Raw genomic sequence first — 22635 nt, 5'->3', positions numbered from 1 at the left:
CTTGTTCGTTTCCCAGAGCTAGGAGCCTCTCATGTTCTGGAGGAGTGCTTCTGCCTACAGAATTTGTCCGTCATACTCTTTTTCATTTGAAGGGAAAATGGCTTCATTAAGCATAAGGAGGCTTCTTGCTTGGCAAGACAAAGTAAGGGTTGAGGTGGCTTCTCTTTTCAGCAACAAAACAATAAATGTTACAAGGGGGTGGATCTAGTTTTTGATTGATCCGAAGCTTCTACTATTTGGTGAATTGAGGCTCTTTTTTAAAAAAAACAATACAAAAATGTCTTTCTTTTGCAAATTAAACAGACACACACGTGCACACATATGTGCACACACACACACGTGTGCATTCCTTATTTGATTTCTCCCAGTGCCTTAGAAGGAGTGTGTTCAAGTGAAGGAACTTGAAGCTCGAGCTTCATGATTATTCTGCCTGTGGGCACCAGGAATCATACAGAAAAACACTGCTCAGATGTCTTTCATCCCATTCTCTGTTCTTTTGCCACCCTGAGGCCCCTCTGGGCTGAGGGTGGGGAGAGGCCTCTCTCTCCCTCCAGAATTTCTCAGCTCTGTGAAGTGCTTTTGCCTGAGCCCAGTCTCTTCCAGATGCTTCCCACTTCTCACGCAGGAAAGCTTCAGAGCTAATGTTTGACAAGAAAGGGAGGCCCTAAACCCAACTACCCTCGTCTTTCAAGTACTTGCAGCTTACCTCTCCATCCACTTCCTCTCTCGGGTGTTCCTCAGTTAGCCTTCTCCTGAACTAAGATGTAGCCTTATTTGAAGGGCTTTTTCCCCTTCAGAACCTCTAGGAATTACTAAAGAAGAAACCAGCTACCCAGATTTCAGTTACCTTTGTCACTGACTGTTATGTAACTGGGTGAATCATAGGTTAAGTGGGACAGAAAAATCTCCAGTTAATAGGACCCATCAAGAATGGCGGAAGAGCAGGCCCTAGTGTTCATAGCATTTTTACTCCCCAGTGTGGAAAACCCTGGGGTGGAAATGGAGAGCACTGGGCAAGTGAAGTGAGCCCCATTTGTCAGCGTTACGTGTGTCCGCTGCAAGGAGAGTGAAGACAGGCTAAGGCAACCAGAGCCGCAGGTTCTACAGGGTGCAGAGTGAGCCCAGCAGACCTTTGGGCCAGCCTCTTAACTTTGGGAATTCAGAAACACCCTAAGATTGTCTGTGCCACTTTCCCAGATTCGTCTTGTGCTGAGATGTGGCTGGTGTGCATAGGACAGTTTAAGGATTGGGGAGGAGGAGAGCAGGCCTCCTTATCAGTGTGCTTCCTCTCACTCCTACGACCTGCATCTCTTAGCTGCTAGCATTTGATAGCTTGTTTTGCATTTGGATTTATGCCTGCTGAAAGCTCTGTCTTGAGGCAGGCGAGATTATTTTGGGGAGTACCGTATTGGGTGTTCGTGTTGCTTTCAATCACTTTTGGTGGTGTTGGAATGTTGAACACTGGGTTTTCTTATACGTAGTGCAGCCCAGCGCATTGAAGAGCTAGTTGCCACCGGTTAGTGACTGACATGCTGGATAAATATGATGGTTCCATAACTTCTATAATGAAGTGAGACTGGTAAATATTTCTTTTTTCACCAGAGGGAAAACAAAGTGAGGAGGATGTCTTCAACCTGGAGTCAGCTGCTAGGAGCTGGGAATTCCCAGCTCTAGTCATCTTTTTAGACATCTATAACTCATTCTATTAAACCCTGGCCTCTATGGGCATGGACTGCCTTTTTATCTGGCGGAAATGCAGCATGCCATAGGAATGATTTGTTCTGTTATTTTGCATCATGCAATTAACATACTGTCTAGCCATCAGAAAATTAAAGTTGACTGGGTTCCCTGTAATTAATTATTTGTTGAATATGCCTGTATGTGCCATAGTGTGTAAGCCGTCTGACGTCCTGATGTCAAATCTGTTCCAAGGAATGACTCCATTTTCATTTAGACACTGACTGTTGTAAACTTGTACTTCCCTTCCCAGGTAGTCCGTTGAAGGAAGAATATAACATACTTTCTGTTTCTTCTCTTTCTAGATGTATTGTTGTCATTGAATATTGGTCCATTTGAAAAGTGCTAGGGAAGCTCAGCCATCAGTATGGCCAAGTACAAACTGATTATGTTAAGACATGGAGAGGGTGCCTGGAACAAAGAGAATCGTTTTTGTAGCTGGGTGGATCAGAAACTTAACAGTGAAGGAATGGAGGAAGCTCGGAACTGTGGAAAGCAACTCAAAGCACTAAACTTGGAGTTTGATCTTGTATTCACATCCATCCTCAATCGGTCCATCCACACAGCCTGGCTGATCCTGGAAGAGCTGGGGCAGGAGTGGGTTCCGGTGGAAAGCTCTTGGCGTCTAAATGAACGTCACTATGGAGCTTTGATCGGTCTCAACAGGGAGCAAATGGCTTTGAATCATGGTGAAGAACAAGTGAGGCTCTGGAGAAGAAGCTACAATGTGACCCCACCACCCATTGAGGAATCTCACCCTTATTACCATGAAATCTATAACGACCGGAGGTATAAGGTGTGTGATATACCTGTGGATCAGCTGCCACGATCTGAAAGCTTAAAGGATGTTCTGGAGAGACTCCTTCCCTTTTGGAATGAAAGGATTGCTCCCGAAGTATTAAGTGGCAAAACCATTCTGATATCTGCTCATGGAAATAGCAGTAGGGCTCTCCTGAAGCATCTGGAAGGTACCATCTTTATGCTGCTATTTACTCTAGAGGTTACTAAGTGTTATACTTGGGCCTAATCTAGAAAGAACATGGTTTCTGAGCTAACAATGCATAATTTACATGATAGACTTTCCTATTCCCTTTTGCTGCTTCGGTCTTTTAAGATTCACTTTGTTCTATAAATCAAAAACCCTGTGCCTTTTACATTCATATTATATAAAGCAGTGATTCGAAAACTTTAGCAAATGTCAGAATTCCTGGGGGGTGGGGGGATATGGTTTAATATAGATTGCTGACCCCACCCTTGGAATTTCTGAATTCACAGGCCTGGGATGTGGCTGGAGAATTTGCATTTCTGTGGTGTTTTCTGGTAATGCCTATATTGCTCTTTGGGGTTGTCCACCTTGAGAACCCTTGATCTAAAGGATTATGTGTTTTTTTGTTGTAATAAAGGGAGGCTAGGAAAGGTATAAACTTTTATAGAAATGGTATGCAAAGTCAATTTATTTGAGTCTTTCCATATAAATAAAAAATTATCTGGACTTTGGGTTTTGCCCATGTTCTTCCAACTTTAAATGGTTATTCTTGTGTTCCAGACCGGGCTTTCTTGAACAATTCCTTTGTTCTAGTCCTCTCTTTCCAGACTAGGCTTAGTCGTTGATTGGGAGAAAGTTAGGGGGACAGAAAATGAAAAGTCGGCTTACTGGAGATAATTGGTTGCCTCAATTTAATTTTAACTACTTGATTTTGTATTCTAAGCATATTCTGAAATGTACAATACTGTTATCCCCCTCTTAAGTAATGTGAGCTAAATGAACTCTTGAGGACTCAGGCTGACCAGTTTGGGCATCAGTGATGGCTCTGTGGTACCTCTAGGGGGTCTCTCTTTCCCTTTCTCCCTTCACTAAGTAATCCCAGGTAGTTGTGCTTTCCGAGTGATCTGCTCTGTCGACTATTTTCCTGTGTGTTAGCACTATCATAGTTAGCTGATGATATTAGAACACATTTCTCCAACATTCCCTTCCTATTCTGCTTTATTTTTCTCTAAGAGGCTGTGAAAAATGGGAAGGTTGACATTGTATATGAAATAAGTGAAAACAGGTTATTAGTAACAAGACAAAGTGATCTTTGTGAGATTTTATTGTAAGCTTTCTAGCATGTGTTTTTACCCTTGATTTTTATAACATGGCCAGGAGCCAAATCATTACTGTATACCTGTATCCATTATTCGTGCAGAGATCTAAACTCTACAGGCTTTATTGGCTATTAAAAACATTATTGGCTAGACATAGCACTCAATCTGTTTGTGTATGTGTGTGAATATATCTTATTTACTCAACTATATAAAGGGTTCTATTCTTCTTTTTTTTAATTTTATTTATTTATTACTGAGACACAGAGAGAGAGAGGCCGAGACACAGGCAGAGGGAGAAGCAGGCTCCCCAAGGGGAGCACAATGGGGGACTCAATCCAGGACCCCGGGGTCGCCACTGAGCCAAAGGCAGACGCTCAACCACTGAGCCCCCAGGCGTCCCTCTGTTCTTCTCCTTTCAGAAAAGTTAGGTATTTGCTTAAATGATAAATTCATTATTGGACTATAGTATTTCATTGTTTGTAGAAGAGTTGAGCCTTCTCTTAGGACAATAATGAACTGAAATTCAGAATTTTGAAGTTTCTGCCAAGAGATATATTCTGTCCCACGATGCCAGTTGCTTTTTTCCAGAGACGAGACTTAGATCTCTTTGTGGCCAAGCTCCCTTCCCTAAAAAAAATGTCATCATCTCCTTCAAGATCCTCTTTTCTTCCTTGTCTGAGCTAGGAAATCTTCTCTTCAGAAACATTTTCTTGCTGTTTAATACCATTTATTCTTCAGCTATCTTCAGGTTTAGATCTTTAAGATTATTATGCATCCCCAGCCACAACTCATCTTTGATACCGCCTTCTCTGAGTACATCGATGAGTTCACTATTTGTTTCTGTTCCTTTTTTTGAAGGGAATAGGAAGGTTTACAAATGGTGGTGAAGAAGACTACACCATGGTGGGGGTAGAGGGAGAACTACCTGCGGAGGGCAATGTTACCCATAGAAATCTTACTTTCTGCATTTGAAGGAGGTTTTAAAACCACTAATAATTTACTGAAAAACAATCATTTGTATAGCTGGTATGGAAAACAATCTGGCAGCTTCTCAATAGATTAAACACACAATTACCATATGACCCACCAATATTTACCTGTATTCATTTCATAGTGTTACTGTGACAAAGTACCAATCACTGTATGGCTTAAAACAATATATACTAATTTTCTCACAGTTCTGGGGGGCTGGAAGTCCTAAATTAAAGTGTTGGCAGGGTCCTATTCTCTTCAAAAGCTCAAGGTGAGAATCCTTTGTTGCCTCTTCTAGTTTCTTGTGTTTGTTGGAAATCTTTGGTGTTCCCTGGTTGGTAGATGCATCAGTGTGGCCCTCAGACTTTACTTGGTGTTTTTCCTCTGTCTCTCTCTTCCTTCTCCTAATTCCCCCCCCCCTTTTTTTTAGGAACACAAATAATATTTGAGTAGAGCCAAAGGCCTCATCTTGATTACCTCTATATAAAAGCCCTGTTTCCAAAGCAGGTCACATTCTCAGGATAGGACTTCGAGATATCTTTTTGGAGGGATACAGTTCAACCCATAACAGTACTTAAGAGAAATGAAAACATATGTCCATACGAAAACCTATACACAAACCTTCATAGCAATGTTATTCATAAGAGCCAAAACATGGGAGCATCCCAAATGCCCATCACCTTGTGACTGGGTAAATTAAACTTGATATATCCATTCAATATAAAATTATTCAGCAATGAAGAAGAATGGAATTGTCTTATGTGCTACAACATGGATGAACTTGGAAATTATTGTTACCCGAAAGAAACCAGTCACAAAGGAGCGTATATTTTACAATTCTACTTAAATGAAATATCAGCCTGACCAAATCTTTAGAGACAGAGAACAGATTATTTGTTTCCTAGGCCCGGGGTGGAGGTAAAGGGGGTGTGGAATGAAGAGTGACTGTGGTTGGGTACAGGTTTTCATGTCAGGGTTGTGAAAATGTGCTACAATTGGTTGTAATGATGGTTATACAAATCTGAATATACTAAAAACCATCAAACTGTATAGTTTATGTGGGTAAATGGTATGGTATGTGAATTTCTAATTAAAGCTGCTCAAGTAGTTTAGTCAATGGGATTGAAGGAAGAAAGGATTTGACTTTGGCCTAGAAAAAAATATTTCAGGGCAAATATATGGAAATGCTATCAAAGTAGGTATGCATGGATGTGGAGTACAGAATAAGGAAAAGATAAAACAAAATACAACTTTGACCACTAGGGCAGAAATGGATTTATAGGGATTGATGAAAAATGAGCAGACATTAGTCCTCACGCTTTATTTAAACTTTCTTCTGAAGGTCTTTTTTTTTTTTTTTTTTTTTTTTTTAAGTTGGATGATAGAACAGAATCACCTTTCAGGGCTTAATGAAATTGAAGCAACCTTAAATTGCAATTCCTATCCCTATCCCTATAATATAGGCCTTAGACAATATGTTTTTATTTGGAGATAATTAATTTAAAACAGCAGTGTTCATGCTGGAAGAGGTAAATGGTATGAGGAGATTCGAGTTGGAAGTATGTGAAAATAGAAAGGGTATGGAGTTGGCAGATGTCTGCAAGCCAAGGACAGGGGAGGTGTAGATGAGACAGGGACTGGAAATGGGAGGGTTGGTGACCAGGAAGGATGGCCGATATTCAGGGGGAAAAAATGACAAAATCCATAATATGCCATTTGGCACAAGTCCATAGGTAGGGAAACAAATGGAGTGGATGGGAAGATTGGGATCTGTCCATAGAAGACATAAGGCTGGTATGTAATCGGGGCTCATCCATCCTGGGTCAGAGAACAACTTTGCTCCTTTTTGGCCTGTTAGTACCCCCTGGTGGTGCTGTTAAGATTCGTGGAGCTCTTTGATGTCGCTGTGATTTCCTATAATGGCTTCCAACGCCTAACATGGAAGAAATTATTTCATGTCCGTGAAATGGACTAAACTAGATTTTAGGATCACTTGATAAATTAGTTATCATGTCTTACTTTAGGAGTTCCCTAGACACCAATCTCCACTAAGAGATTTCTCTTATAGTGTATATTGAAAAATAAGATCCAAGTATTCTGTCATAGCTCTAAGAATTAAGTATAAGTGACTTTCCCAAGATCAGAAGATATCATGTGTTATTTCTAACATGTCATTTCTTAGTGAGATTTTAGATTTTAAAAAATTGATTCTGGATGTATATGTTCACCAGAATAGGAATAGCAACATGAATCCTCTTAACTTGCATGTCTGACTTTCAGGAGCTCAAATTTTACAGGGCTTTCTGTGGTACTTGATAAAGGCCCAACCTAAAAGAAAACATTCCTTTGAATTTGGATGCTGACTTTTTAAGACTCCAAAAAATTACTTTAGGGGGAACATACAGATTTTTATCTGATAGTAAGGACTACTTGTCAATTTATATGTGTTCATTGTGTTAAAAACATGTCCTAAAATTTACCATCTTTAATCGCCACTTTATTCTTACTGTATAGTTACGTATGTACATACATATGACCATTAGTCATTTTCTGGTTAATACCTGTTGGCCCAGAGCAATTATTAATAGCCTCTCCTTTCATTTTCAAAAGTGCCCCACTTGAATGATAAGTCATATGGTCACCTTATAAAGATGTTAGCCTTCACTAATAGTAAGAATGAATCCTTGAAATGGCTCTGATAAGATTCCACACTTTCTGTAAAAACAAAAGTTGCTAAATTCTTTGCATTGATTACAAAGTAAGAATGCTTGTGATTGTAGATTCATCTGATTCACAGGCATGCTTTCTAGGTATGTTTATATAAAACTCTCCCCTATAAACAGGATCTTTCAAGGAACTGGGGCGGTTTCCCTGTATTGTCCTTAAACCATTCGACAGACCTAAACCTGCTACTTCCTGCTGGGGAGGAGGGTGATAGCTGATAGAATCCAATGACAGCATATTGTCATATCACAAAAATACTTTATTATTTAAAGACTATAACTTGGGGTAGGAAGGATGATGACCCCATTAAATAACTGCTTATATTTTTGGTTTACCCCAAAATCTCAAAGTGCCTTATGATCCTTTTACTTGAAAGTATACTAGTGTTACACATCTACCCTATATCGTATATACCTCAACAATGAAGAGTGTTGGTTCTTACGACATTATTTTGTTTCTCAACTATTTGGTGGTATGACGACTTTACCTTATAAGCAGTCAAGTCCTTACTGACACTTTTTCCATTTGTGAAAAAGAAGACAGGTGCTGTTGAAGGAAAATGAAACCCAGACAGACTTCAGATGACTTAGCCATGATCATGATAATTAGTTGGAGTCGTGAACTCCACCCAAACCCAGTTCGCTGAGTCTCCACACATGATTACTGTCTGGGCTTTTTTGTTTTAATTTTTTTTCTGAAAAGTAGCCCTTCCCTTGTTCTATTTTTTGTTTGGAATACCATGTTTTAAGAAGCTGAGTCAAGAGTATCCTTGGCAGGTAAACCATTAAAAGTTAATTTGATGGAACCGAGTCTCCAATTATTATTGCTGTTACCCTAACATTGTGGTTCGTGTATGGTGTTCCCTAGCACAGCTATACAAGGTGGCCCTATTTTGAGTGCATGCTGTGTGCTATGTGCAGTTCTAGGCATTTTACATATGTATCCTGTTTAACATAGGAACTAGGGCAAGGCTCTGAACTGGCTGGAAAGCTGTTCTTCAATCCTGTGTTTTACTCTGCTTTTTAGTGTATCTAGGTCATAGTTTTTATTTCAGTTGACCAATCATTGATCACTAAGCTGTTTTACCTAAAGAAACTGCTTTAGATAAAAAGGAGCAGACTACTGATACACCCAACATCATGGGTGAATCTCAGCTGCTTTATGCTAAGTGAAAGACACTGAATTCAAAAAGCTATATATTGTGCAATCCTCTTGAAGTCTCAGGCCCCAGTAATTCAGAATATGACCATATTTGGACATAGGATTTTTTAAAGAGGTAATTAAAGTAAAATGGGGCCACTAGGGTGGCCCTAGTACAACATAATTGGTGTCCTCATAAGAGATCAGGACACAGACATGTGAAGGCACAGGGAGATGACAGCCATCTACAAACCAAGGAGAGAGGCCTCAGACCTTGATAGCTCTACAACCATAAGAAAATAAATTTCTATTATTTTTTAAAGCAACAAATTGTGCATTGTATGACTCCATTTATTTACCATTCACAAAAAAGCAATATTATCAAATCAGAAAACAGATCGGTGAAGAAAGGGCAGGCTGCAAAGGGGTACAAGGAAATTTGGGGGGATCATAAAATTATTCTGTACACTCGAAAGGGTGAATTTTACTGTATGTATATTATACCTCAATTTAAAAAGTCTTGCTTTTATCCAGTGAAATGACCATTGCCCTAATGGGGACCATGCCTTTTGTTGCACAAAATAATAGGCCAATATTAGTTGACTGTCAAATAGTAGAATTAAAGGAAGGTTGCTACATATACACCTACCTTTGCCTTTGAAAACTAACCTGGAGGGCACTGGTATGCTTTCTGGGAGCAGTTGGTGCTGTGTTTACTCAGCGTTTAAACCATGGACCGCGTAGGGAATCACCAAAGCCTGTCTTCATAAATTAGCTATAAATTGCCACACCATGAAGCTTTGTACTTGGGGGTTGTGAGCTCTTCCAGTAAAGCTTTTTCTGCACCACTGTGATTTCTGCTCACTTGCCTCTGAATTCCCTAGTCATCATGGGGTCTTCTGACTTTTCTTCCTTCTCCCAACCAGCCGGTCTAGGAGTAGGTCAATGCAGGAGTAGGAACGGTGCAGTGAGGCAAGTGTTCTGAATTCAGAGCGAGGCAGCAGTCTTGTACAAGAAGTGCAAACCCAAGAACCACATGTCAGTGCCCAGGATACGCTTCTTTCCTGATCAGGACAGCCTCTCCCCTGCCAATTGCTAATTTAATATCTCTGCTTTTTAACTGTAGATAATTGGGGGGATTCCATTACTTTTAACTTGAAAGTAGCTCTTAATACTTTCAAAAGAAACAAGACTTCAGACAGACCCAGGAGATAATATATAGTTAGAAAATTCCTACCTAAGGGAGGGCTTCATCTATTTTTAGCAGCAAAATGGTTATCACTGCTGTGCTAATAAATCCAGGCAAAAGCAGGGCTAGACTCAGACATACTTCTCACAGAGTACCACCATGTGAAAGCTCCTAACACAGGCTTAGTATCTAGAGCATCCTGTTCTGCAGCGTTCCAGACAGGCGTGTGTTTCTTTCTCTGTGGTTGGCATAGTCACTTCCTGTTTGTTTCCTGCTGGCCCACACTGAAGGAAAAGCCAGGCAATGAACTGAAGCCTTGGATGTAGTCTGCATCTTGCCAGCGGAAGTGGATTGTTTAGTCTGGGTTCAAGCACAGGACTAGGCAGTCTCTAGTTTGGAATCAGAGTGGCATGCAGGAGACTCACGAACAACAGGTTTGATCCCTGAAGAATTGTGTGCAGCTGCACACATGGCAAGGCAAAGAAGCCATGAGGCGAAATTAGAGAAGCAGGGAGGGCAGGTCAGCTGGGGCCAGCTGTTGGGGGTGGCACTGAGGAGCGTATCACCTTTGGCATTTTAGTGTGATATTTTCAGAAGCTGCAAATTCAGGCCTCTCCTGCAAAGTGAATGCTTGTCTGGTGGTATGGTTAACCTTTCTCTTATTAGAAGTATAATTGATCTATAAAAACCTTTATTTTTAAAAGTTGTAGGCTATTTTACTATAAAATTCAATGTGGAGTGGATTCTTCTCTCTGCCTTATTCTAAATTAGAGGCTGTGATCCTATCATCATATACCCCTTTATATATCATATACCCCAATTGCTTCCCAGCCTATCTTTAAGTTATAGTAATAGCATCCAAACCTTAAGGAATTCTAATTAAAAATAGGTATATCTTCTATGAAATTGAGTCTCTTGTGTCAATTCTTATTTTTGCAAAAGCATACAGACCTCTCATCACAAATCGCCCATCAGTGGGGCTTGAATTGTGACTTCCTTGCTTGGGAAAAGTATAGGGGGTCATGAGTGGCACCTCAAGGTCAAATGAATTGACCAAAATGGGTTCCCTCTTTTCCTAGTTTCCAAAAATATGTGCTATAGGTTCAGGGTTTGCTCTCATCCCTGGACAGCTCTGTCTCCCCAGACAGCTCTGTCTCCCCAGACATCTTTTCTCCTGTTCCCCAAGATTCAAAGATTTTGAGCCAACCCTTTGGAAGAAATCAAAGAAAATATATGGAAGACAAATTGGATTGCTTATTAGCACTAAATGTAAACAACCTCTTCTTCAAGGCTAAGAGGCTTCTGCACTCTCTTTTCTTGGAAGGTTATAAAGGAAACAATCTTTCATCAAGGTTTCAACAGTATAAAACTAGATTTAATTGGAGAGCTCAAAGGGTTCAGATTTATTCATTTCAGCTACATGCTGAGGGCCCTATCAGTTCAGGCACTGTTCTTGATACAGGATATAGCCTCTAGAACTGGACATGCAAAATCTTTACTTTTGAGGAGCATATGTCTCCATTTTGATCTCTTCCTGAAATTTGACCAATAGTGTACCACTGGCAAAGTTTTCAGAGTGCTTTCATGTATAGGCTTCATGCATTAGTTTTTAGTTAATATTTTATTCCTTACTGTATTTATATGTAAAAAGTACATTCATATAATACATACAGTTGTAATAGTAGATCATATAGCTAAATGATTTCTGGATCGTGGCAGCCAACATATACTAAGGTCTTTACAGTTGAACAAACATTTACTAAATTCTCACAGTGGCTAAGGAACTGTTCTAAGAGCATAGGTTGCAGGGCTGGATGAGAACATGGCCTTGTTTTCAAGGAGTTTGTAATCCTGGTGGGAGAGGCAAGCATTTGTGCAGCCACCTCTAATAGAAGGCCAAGTGTGTGTGCTGTAGCATATATATGTAACAGTGATATTAATAACTGGCTGTGGTTCCTCTTCCTGCTATAATGACCTGGGGTGGTGGGGCTCACAGGTGCAGATTTAACTTTCTGAAGTTAATCTCGTATGCAGAAAATGAAGTTGTTTGAATTTCTCCCCATATTATCATTGAGTTACCCCTTTGACTTACCATAAATTTTCCTTATTTCTTACTTGAAATGTTCCAGTCATTTAGATTGATTGCAGTTAACTTTTACATGCTCCTATGTGAAGATTCAAAAATTAAAGACAGGGCCGCCTGGGTAGCTCAGTCAGCCTCAGCTCAGGTCTTGATCTCAGGGTCATGAATTCAAGCCCTGTGTTGGACTCCATGCTGGCTGTGGAGACTACTTTAAAAAAAAAAAAAAGGATTAAAGACAATGGTTGGGGGTTCAAGAAGGGGTTGCTGTGGATGGGGAGTGATACAGAGGGGTTGTTGCTGGGTGAGGACTCTGATGATTCCCTTCAATACATTCTTGGATGCCGTATAAAAAAATCTAGGGCAGTTATCAGACAGGGGATGTGCTGTTTGTCCACTCATTTTAACCTTCATATGATGTGCCAGTTAATGAATTTATAATACAGTATTGCATAATGTAGTATTGATTCAATTTGGCTTAATTCAGTGCAGATGCATTATTCTAGCCTTAGGACTTCTGCTTGCTTAACTTTCTCAGGATGAAGAATGGCTTATGCAAAAATTGAGTAATGAGTAATAGCTTTACTGTGTTTTTTCCTAGTTTGCTATTTTTAAAATTTCAGTCTCTTAAGTCTCATTGACTGATTATTAACCAGTCTAAGTATTTTAAATATGTGTAAGTAATTAGTCTGCTGTGTGAATGATTTGAGTAGTCATTAAAGTGGAATGTCAACTTTATTTATTGGAAGTGTTTCTATTTTTGTTGCGCTCTCCTTCCTTTGTAGGTGAAATATTATAGTTCTCATGGCTTTTGTTTAGTTGGCTCTTTGATTTGGTCCCACACAAAAGTGAGTTATTATCTAAGCCACAGGCATGAGCTTGAGGGTGCTGATACTAAAGAGAGGACCTGTCAGGATCTGGATAGATCTGGGGCCATGGTCAAACAAGAGAGTCCCAAGTGTGCTCTAGTCTCTTGCCAAAGACCTAGAACTCTTATCTAAAGTCACAGATTACAACCCCTAAACTTGGCCCATCATGATCCCAGTGTCTTAGCTGTTTCAAAGACATCAGACAAATCTTTCATATCCTTTACCAGTCCTGAAAACAGGAGAACACTAGATGCTACTGCTTAGTTAGTACCCAGCTCCTCACAAGGGCACAGCATGGATGCAGACATTCTCTTCTCTCCCTATACAGTTGTGGAAGTAGCCACAGACAGATGACCAGAGTTGAAGTCCTGGCATTTGGAAATAAAAAAACCCGGCTCCAAATTTATTGCCCTAACAGTCCTGTGATTTGAGAAATTTTATTAACTTTTCTGGATCTGTTTCATATTTTTTAACAGCTTCACTGAGATATACTTTACACAGTATACAGTTCACCCATATAAAGAATAGAGTTCAGTGGCTTTTAGTATGTGTACATCCATCACCACAGTCCATTTTGGAACAATTTCATTGTTTTCTTTTTCTTTTTTTTTAATAATAAATTTATTTTTTCTTGGTGTTCAATTTACCAACATACAGAATAACACCCAGTGCTCATCCCGTCAAATGCCCCCCTCAGTGCCCGTCACCCATTCACCCCCACCCTCCGCCCTCCTCCCCTTCCATCACCCCTAGTTCGTTTCCCAGAGTTAGGAGTCCCCATGTTCTGTGTCCCTTTCTAATATTTCCCACACATTTCTTCTCCCTTCCCTTATATTCCCTTTCACTATTACTCATATTCCGCAAATGAATGAGAACATACACTGTTTGTCCTTCTCCGATTGACTTACTTCACTCAGCATAATACCCTCCAGTTCCATCCACGTTGAAGCAAATGGTGGGTATTTGTCGTTTCTAATGGCTGAGGAATATTCCATTGTATACATAAATCACATCTTCTTTATCCATTCATCTTTCGATGGACACCGAGGCTCCTTACACAGTTTGGCTATTGTGGACATTGCTGCTAGAAACATCGGGGTGCAGGTGTCCCGGCGTTTCATTGCATCTGAATCTTTGGGGTAAATCCCCAACAGTGCAATTGCTGGGTCGTAGGGCAGGTCTATTTTTAACTCTTTGAGGAACCTCCACACAGTTTTCCAGAGTGGCTGCACCAGTTCACATTCCCACCAACAGTGTAAGAGGTTTCCCTTTTCTCCACATCCTCTCCAACATTTGTTGTTTCCTGCCTTGTTAATTTTCCCCATTCTCACTGGTGTGAGGTGGTATCTCATTGTGGTTTTGATTTGTATTTCCCTGATGGCCAGTGATGCAGAGCATTTTCTCATGTGCATGTTGGCCATGTCTATGTCTTCCTCTGTGAGATTTCTCTTCATGTCTTTTGCCCATTTCATGATTGGATTGTTTGTTTCTTTGGTGTTGAGTTTAATAAGTTCTTTATAGATCTTGGACACTAGCCCTTTATCTGATACGTCATTAGCAAATATCTTCTCCCATTCTGTAGGTTGTCTTTTAGTTTTGTTGACTGTATCCTTTGCTGTGCAAAAGCTTCTTATCTTGATGAAGTCCCAATAGTTCAATTTTGCTTTTGTTTCTTTTGCCTTCGTGGATGTATCTTGCAAGAAGTTACTGTGGCTGAGTTCAAAAAGGGTGTTGCCTGTGTTCTCCTCTAGGATTTTGATGGATTCTTGTCTCACATTTAGATCTTTCATCCATTTTGAGCTTATCTTTGTGTATGGTGCAAGAGAGTGGTCTAGTTTCATTCTTCTGCATGTGGATGTCCAATTTTCCCAGCACCATTTATTGAAGAGACTGTCTTTCTTCCAGTGGATCGTCTTTCCTCCTTTATTGAATATTAGTTGACCATAAAGTTCAGGGTCTACTTCTGGGTTCTCTATTCTGTTCCATTGATCTATGTGTCTGTTTTTGTGCCAGTACCACACTGTCTTGATGACCACAGCTTTGTAGTACAACCTGAAATCTGGCACTGTGATGCCCCCAGCTATGGTTTTCTTTTTTAAAATTCCGGGCTATTCGGGGTCTTTTCTGATTCCACACAAATCTTAAAATAATTTGTTCTACGTCTCTGAAGAAAGTCCATGGTATTTTGATAGGGATTGCATTAAATGTGTAAATTGCCCTGGGTAACATTGACATTTTCACAATATTAATTCTGCCAATCCATGAGCATGGAATATTTTTCCATCTCTTTGTGTCTTCCTCAATTTCTTTCAGAAGTGTTCTATAGTTTTTAGGGTATAGATCCTTTACCTCTTTGGTTAGGTTTATTCCTAGGTATCTTATGCTTTTGGGTGCAATTGTAAATGGGATTGACTCCTTAATTTCTCTTTCTTCAGTCTCATTGTTAGTGTATAGGAATGCCATTGATTTCTGGGCATTGATTTTGTATCCTGCCACACTACCAAATTGCTGTATGAGTTCTAGCAATCTTGGGGTGGAGGCTTTTGGGTTTTCTATGTAGAGTATCATGTCATCGGCGAAGAGGGAGAGTTTGACTTCTTCTTTGCCAATTTGAATGCCTTTAATGTCTTTTTGTTGTCTGATTGCTGAGGCTAGGACTTCCAGTACTATGTTGAATAGCAGTGGTGAGAGTGGACATCCCTGTCTTGTTCCTGATCTTAGGGGAAAGGCTCCCAGTGCTTCCCCATTGAGAATGATATTTGCTGTGGGCTTTTCGTAGGTGGCTTTTAAGATGTCGAGGAAAGTTCCCTCTATCCCTACACTCTGAAGAGTTTTGATCAGGAATGGATGCTGTATTTTGTCAAATGCTTTCTCTGCATCTAATGAGAGGATCATATGGTTCTTGGTTTTTCTCTTGCTGATATGATGAATCACATTGATTGTTTTACGAGTGTTGAACCAGCCTTGTGTCCCGGGGATAAATCCTACTTGGTCATGGTGAACAATTTTCTTAATGTGTTGTTGGATCCTATTGGCTAGTATCTTGTTGAGATTTTGCATCCATGTTCATCAGGGATATTGGTGTGTAATTCTCCTTTTTGGTGGGGTCTTTGTCTGGTTTTGGAATTAAGGTGATGCTGGCCTCATAGAACGAATTTGGAAGTACTCCATCTCTTTCTATCTTTCCAAACAGCTTAGTAGAATAGGTATGGTTTCTTCTTTAAACGTTTCATAGAATTCCCCAGGGAAGCCATCTGGCCCTGGACTCTTGTGTCTTGGGAGGTTTTGGATGACTTCTTCGATTTCCTCCCTGGTTATTGGCCTGTTCATGTTTTCTATTTCTTCCTGTTCCAGTTTTGGTAGTTTGTGGCTTTCCAGGAATGCGTCCATTTCTTCTAGATTGCCTAATTTATTGGCTTATAGCTGTTCATAATATGTTTTTAAAATCGTTTGTATTTCCTTGGTGTTGGTAGTGATCTCTCCTTTCTCATTCTGATTTTAATTTGAGTCTTCTCTCTCTTTTTAATAAGGCTGGCTAATGGTTTATCTATCTTATTAATTCTTTCAAAGAACCAACTCCTGGTTTTGTTGATCTGTTCCACAGTTCTTCTGGTCTCAATTTTGTTGAGTTCTGCTCGAATCTTAATTAACTCTCTTCTTCTGATAGGCGTAGGGTCGATCTGCTGCTTCTTCTCTAGCTCCTTTATGTGTAAGGTTAGCTTTTGTATTTGAGTTCTTTCCAGTTTTTGAATGGATGCTTGTATTGCGATGTATTTCCCCCTCAGGATTGCTTTTGCTGCATCCCAAAGATTTTGAACAGTTGTATCTTCATTCTCATTAGTTTCCATGAATCTTTTTAATTCTTCCTTAATTTCCTGGTTGACCCTTTTATCTTTTAGCAGGATGGTCCTTAACCTCCACGTGTTTGAGGTCCTTCCAAACTTCTTCTTGTGATTGAGTTCTAATTTCAAGGCGTTATGGTCTGAGAATATGCAGGGGACGATGCCAATCTTTTGGTATCGGTTCAGACCCGATTTGTGACCCAGTATGTGGTCTATTCTGGAGAAAGTTCCATGTGCACTTGAGAAGAATGTGTATTCAGTTGAGTTTGGATGTAAAGTTCTGTAGATATCTGTGAAATCTATCTGGTCCAGTGTATCATTTAAAGCTCTCGTTTCTTTGGAGATGTTGTGTTTAGAAGACCTATCAAGTGTAGAGAGAGCTAGATTGAAGTCACCAAGTATAAGTGTATTATTATCTAAGTATTTCTTCACTTTGGTTAATAATTCGTTTAAGTATTTGGCAGCTCCCACATTCAGGGCATATATATTGAGGATTGTTAAGTCCTCTTGCTGGATAGATCCTTTAAGTATGATATAGTGTCCCTCTTCGTCTCTCACTACTGTCTTCGGGGTAAATTTTAGTTTATCTGATATAAGGATGGCTACCCCTGCTTTCTTTTGAGAACCATTTGAATGGTAAATGGTTCTCCAACCTTTTATTTTCAGGTTGTAGGTGTCCTTCTGTCTAAAATGAGTCTCTTGTAGACAGCAAATAGATGGGTCCTGCTTTTTTATCCAGTCTGAAACCCTGCGCCTTTTGATGGGGTCATTAAGCCCGTTCACGTTCAGAGTTACTATTGACAGATATGAGTTTAGTGTCATCATGATATCTATTCAGTCCTTGTTTTTGTGGATTGTTCCACTGAACTTCTTAAAGGGGAATTTTAAGAGTCCCCCTTAAAATTTCTTGCAGAGCTGGTTTGGAGGTCACATATTCTTTCAGTTCCTGACTGTCTTGGAAGCTCTTTATCTCTCCTTCCATTTTGAATGAGAGCCTTGCTGGATAAAGTATTCTTGGTTGCATGTTCTTCTCATTTAGGACCCTGAATATATCCTGCCAGCCCTTTCTGGCCTGCCAGGTCTCTGTGGAGAGGTCTGCTGTTACCCTAATATTCCTCCCCATGAAAGTCCGGGACTTCTTGTCTCTTGCTGCTTTAAGGATCTTCTCTTTATCTTTGAAATTTGCAAGCTTCACTATTAAATGTCGAGGTGTTGAACGGTTTTTATTGATTTTAGGGGGGATCTCTCTATTTCCTGGATCTGAATGCCTGTTTCCCTTCCCAGATTGGGAAAGTTTTCAGCTAGGATTTGTTCAAATACATATTCTGGCCCTCTGTCCCTTTCGGCGCCCTCGGGAACCCCAATTAAACGTAGGTTTTTCTTCCTTAGGGTGTCATTTAATTCCCTTAATCTGTCTTCATGGTCCTTTAATTGTTTGTCTCTTTTTTCCTCAGTTTCCCTCTTTGCCATCAACTTGTCTTCTATGTCACTCACTCGTTCTTCCACCTCGTTAACCCTCGTCGTTAGGACTTCTAGTTCGGATTGCATCTCATTCAATTGATTTTTAATTTCTGCCTGTTTAGATCTAAATTCTGCAGTCATGAAGTCTCGTGAGTCCTTGATGCTTTTTTCTAGAGCCACCAGTAGCTGTTTAATAGTGCTTCTGAATTGGCTTTCTGACATTGAATTGTAATCCAGATTTTGTAACTCTGTGGGAGAGAGGACTGTTTCTGATTCTTCCTTTTGAGGTGAGGTTTTCCTTCTAGTCATTTTGCTCAGTGCAGAGTGGCCAAAAACAAGTTGTATTGGGAAAAGGAGGAAAAGCGAGGAGAGAAAGAAGGAAAGAAAAGAGAAAAAGAAAAAAGAAAAACAGAGAAAAAAAAAAGAGAAGAAAAAGAGAAAGAAAAAGAAAGAAGAAAAGGGGTGGGGGAAGCAATCAGAAATCAAAAAGGAAAAAAAAAAAAAAAACCCGGGGGAGTATCTTCTGATTCTGTAGACTTTAAGTCCCTTGACTTCCCCTGGAACTGGTCCTTCTAGCTGGTCTTCTGGGGGAGGGGCCTGCTGTGCTGATTTTCAGGTGTTAGCACTTGGGGGAGCTGCTCTGCCCCTGCCTGGTGCAGGGCTCAGTGGGGGTTGTTTACCCCCGTGAGGCCCCAGGAGGAACAACCCCAGTGGCGGGGCCAGCCCTGGAGCCCTGGAGTCAGCTCCCGCAGTAACTCCGGGGCTCTCGGTCTGCAGGGCCTGGAGGCTCCGGGGCGGGGCCACTGATGTGCTCAGCTGGGGCAGGAGCGTCCTCGCTGTCCTGGGCCCTCCCGGCCTCTGCCTGTCCCAGGGGGAGGCCGGATCCTGGGCTGTGTCCCGGCGCCCTGTGCTCCGGGCCTGCGCTGTTGGATTCGCGCTCCCGCCCCGCAGCCCCCTCCGCGGAGCCGCCGCCCGAGCCCCTCCGAGCTGCTCCGGGTCCCGCCGTTCGCGCTGCAGCCCTTAGGGAGCTCGGCGCACTCTCCCGGGGCGCAGGTGCCTGTTAGTGTCCCAGGGAGCCCGAGGGCATCCCCGCCCTCCTGGGTCCTGTTCCAACTCCCTGCGGGCCCCTTTCCGCCCGGAAGGTTGGTGCAGCTCCTGCTTCTCCGGGACGGGGCTCTCCTGTCCTGGGGACTCTCACCCCGGCCTTAGCCCGGCTCCTCGCGGCACCCCCCACCCTTGGATGCCTTTTGTTTATTTCTTTTTCCCCGTCTTCCTACCGTAATAGAAGCATGAACTCTTCTCACTGTAGCATTCCAGCTGGTCTCTCTTTAAATCTCAGGCCGAATTCATAGATTTTCTGGATGATTTGAAGTTTATCTAGGTAATTTAGTGGGGCAGGTGATTTGGGGACCCTACTTTTCAGCCATCTTGCCCCTCTTCTCTTTTCATTGTTTTCAAAAGTAACCCTAGCTATCACTTCTCATTTTCCCCATTTGGTCTTGTCCTAGGCAACACTAGTCTATTTGTCTCACTCTAGATTTTCCTATATAAATTAAATAATACAACATACAGTCCATAGTGACTGGCTTATATTAGTATAATATTTTCAAAGTTCATCAATGTGTAGCATGTATCAGCACACAATTCTTTTTTATTGCCAAATAATATTTTACTCTGTGGCTATACCACAGCTACCACAGTTAATTTATCCCTTCATCATTTGAGGGACATTTCCACTTTTTGGCTGCTATGACTAACGCTACTATGAAGGTTCATGTACAGGATTTAGATGGGAAACTGAAGGAACAACAGGTTGCCCTGAAGGGTATCTACTGTCCTAAAATTTGATGTGATGGGAATCTCTGTCTAAGAGACAGAGATTTTTTTTTTTAAATTTCTGGGAAGTTTTTTTTCCTTCCAGGAACTATAGCTAGAATCCCTCCCAGTATCTGGCATGGTTTCAGACATGCAGCAAATATGGGACTCAATAAATGTGCAGCGGGGCGCCTGGGTGGCTCAGTCACCTAAGCATCCGACTCTCAATTTCAACTTGGGTCATGATCTCAGGGTTCGGGGATCAAGCCCCACATCAGGCTCTGCGCTCAGTACAGTCTGCCTGAGATCCTCTCACTCTATCCCTCATTCTGTTCACTCTTTCTAAAATAAATAAATAAATAAAAACCTTAAAACAAACAAAACTGAACAGAACTTCCTCTTGCATCACCTTTAATGTCTTGTCCATTCCTCTCCTGATCTACAGGTATCTCCGATGAAGACATTATCAACATCACTCTTCCCACTGGAGTCCCCATTCTCCTGGAACTGGATGAGAACCTGCATGCTGTTGGGCCTCACCAGTTCCTGGGCGACCAAGAGGCCATCCAAGCTGCCATTAAGAAAATAGATGATCAAGGAAAAGTGAAAAAACGAGTGGAAAAATGAAGGCTTTCCATTTGCTAGCTAGGAATAGCAGCAAAAGAAGTGGCATGCAGTGTTTTATGGGTGCTGATCTCTCTTCTCTCTCTTTATTTTCCCCTGATTTTTCCAAAATGGGGCTATGGGGTAGAGTTTCTATAGGTAACTAGGTAACTTATGTTGCCCAGATAAAGGCTTTAGGATGCCTGAGTACTTTAAGTCTCATGACTGAAGTCTCCTGCTAGTCCTGTTTGAATTAGTTATTCATGGGGGCTAATTAGTAACCAGTGGGGCTTAATCAATGTCCTAAGTTTCTAAGACAGGAGAATAACAAGTAGAAGTGAAGTTTAAGGTATTCATCATTCAATAAATCATTATTGACTCACTATTGACAGGCACTACTTATTCCAATAAGTAGTTCACTTTTATATTACTGAGACTTTCTGCAATGATAGTAAGGTATGTTAGATAATAAACTCTACTTAAGTATTTATTACTAATTAGCCTTCTCCTCTAGGAAAAGGGATGCTTTGCTAGTTAAAACCAGAGGCCCATTAAATGGGATAAGTCATAGGTGGGTTTCTCCACCAAAACCAACAACAAACAATAAGGCCCTTTGCCTTGTCTCTAGTCCAGAGACATCCTTTCTTTGACGTTCGGTAGGATTCCCCTTTGGCTGCTAGAATTAGCAACATGGAGACAACTCGAGCTGTTTATATTCTCCTTTTGTTCTGTTGTATTAAACTTCAAGCTTTAGGTACTTAAAATTTGTTTAAAAATAAAGGTCTGTGACCAAAAACAAATATCCCCAAAGTGATAAACATTAGGTAAAGGCCTCTGAACTAGTCTTTGGTTCAAAATCTTCCTGTAACACTCAAAGAGTTACATGGATATTCTCTACAAATTGAACATCAAGGTTTGGGGAAAGGTAAGATATAGTGCATGTAATTTTATTCACATGAGCAGGGAAAATATGGTACATTGGGACTTGTCATAAACATGTATTGTTCATCAGCCAAGAGCAAGTGTATATAACATAGAGCAGCATGGGTAGGCCTTGGACAACATGATTACTTATCAATCTCAATAACACTGTTTTCTAGATTATATTTTTAAATCTCATGGTCATGTAAGTCATCATTTCTTTAAACTCTTACCTTATTTCAAGGCAAGTGACATGTATTTCAGTGATAAAGTCATGGGGGAAAAATTCATCAGTTTTTCATGGTTTTCCATTGGTGGATTAATCTATTTATATTCATTTTATAGTAAATGGCAATAGAAGAAAACTAATTCTGAAACCCTTCCTACTGCTTGGTCTTCATTTGGTCCTTACTTTGGACTCTTTTTGCACACTGGCCAATGGAGATGGCTGGGAAGAAGAGCTGAAGCTGGAGTGCTCACAGCTGGCCACATCTGTGATGCATAAGGACATGGAATGTGGATGCTTTACATTTTGACCAACACGTGGTGTCTACCATAACCCTTCATTTTAGTCCAATTGCTTAACCAAGTAATATTCTTTAGAATTCAGAGATCAGATCTTCCTATAATTCCAAGCCTATGGCTAGGCTATACCTCAGACTGTTCTTTAACAGTTTCATCTCTGGAACTGAACTCTGATTTTTCTAACCCAATTGGTGACCATATCTTAATGCAACTCAAGAGCTTAGATTGGAGTCTTCCCTTGTCCTACATCAAGATGTTCACTCCCAAAGTACTCCCTGCAGAATGATGTGCTTCTACACACAAAGCTATACTCACAACCAGTCATTTTGGAATCTTGCAGATTTCCTAAGATAGGGTTAAATTTTTGCTGATACTTTCTGATATAATTTGGTTTATTGTTTTTGAGATCTTGGCTGAAATAAATGAGATGCTTATGAAAACCTCATGTAAAATTATTTTTTTAAGATTCTATTTTTAAGGAACCTCTACATCCAGCATGGGGCTCAAACTCAGAACCCCAAGATCAGGAGGCACATACTCTACTGACTGAGCCAGCCAGGTGCCTCAGTTTTTTTTTTAAAGACATGTAAGATTATTTTTAACAATTCCAACACTTCAACTTTAGACCACCTAAAGTACCTGTTTTCTTCACATGGCTTACAAGATAGCCAG

At 40.7% G+C, this 22635-nt stretch overlaps 1 protein-coding gene across 1 annotated transcript in view; it reads left to right on the top strand.

The window, feature by feature from the left end:
• The window catches only part of BPGM (bisphosphoglycerate mutase), a 124279-nt gene extending 102472 nt beyond the window's left edge, over window positions 1–21807 (top strand). Inside the window, exons 5-6 of the mRNA XM_055335559.1 lie at window positions 2043–2705; window positions 20360–21807. Of these exons, the coding sequence (XP_055191534.1) occupies window positions 2105–2705; window positions 20360–20541 (783 nt within the window). The 5' untranslated portion in view covers window positions 2043–2104 and the 3' untranslated portion in view covers window positions 20542–21807. The remainder of the gene's footprint in view (window positions 1–2042; window positions 2706–20359) is intronic.
• Window positions 21808–22635: the final 828 nt, after the last annotated feature.

The sequence above is a fragment of the Nyctereutes procyonoides genome, unplaced genomic scaffold (genome assembly GCF_905146905.1).
Source record: "Nyctereutes procyonoides isolate TBG_1078 unplaced genomic scaffold, NYPRO_anot_genome, whole genome shotgun sequence".
In the NCBI taxonomy this organism is placed as follows: domain Eukaryota; kingdom Metazoa; phylum Chordata; class Mammalia; order Carnivora; family Canidae; genus Nyctereutes; species Nyctereutes procyonoides.
The sequence above is the reverse complement of the archived record's forward strand: the minus strand, read 5'-3'. Positions and strand labels throughout refer to the sequence as shown.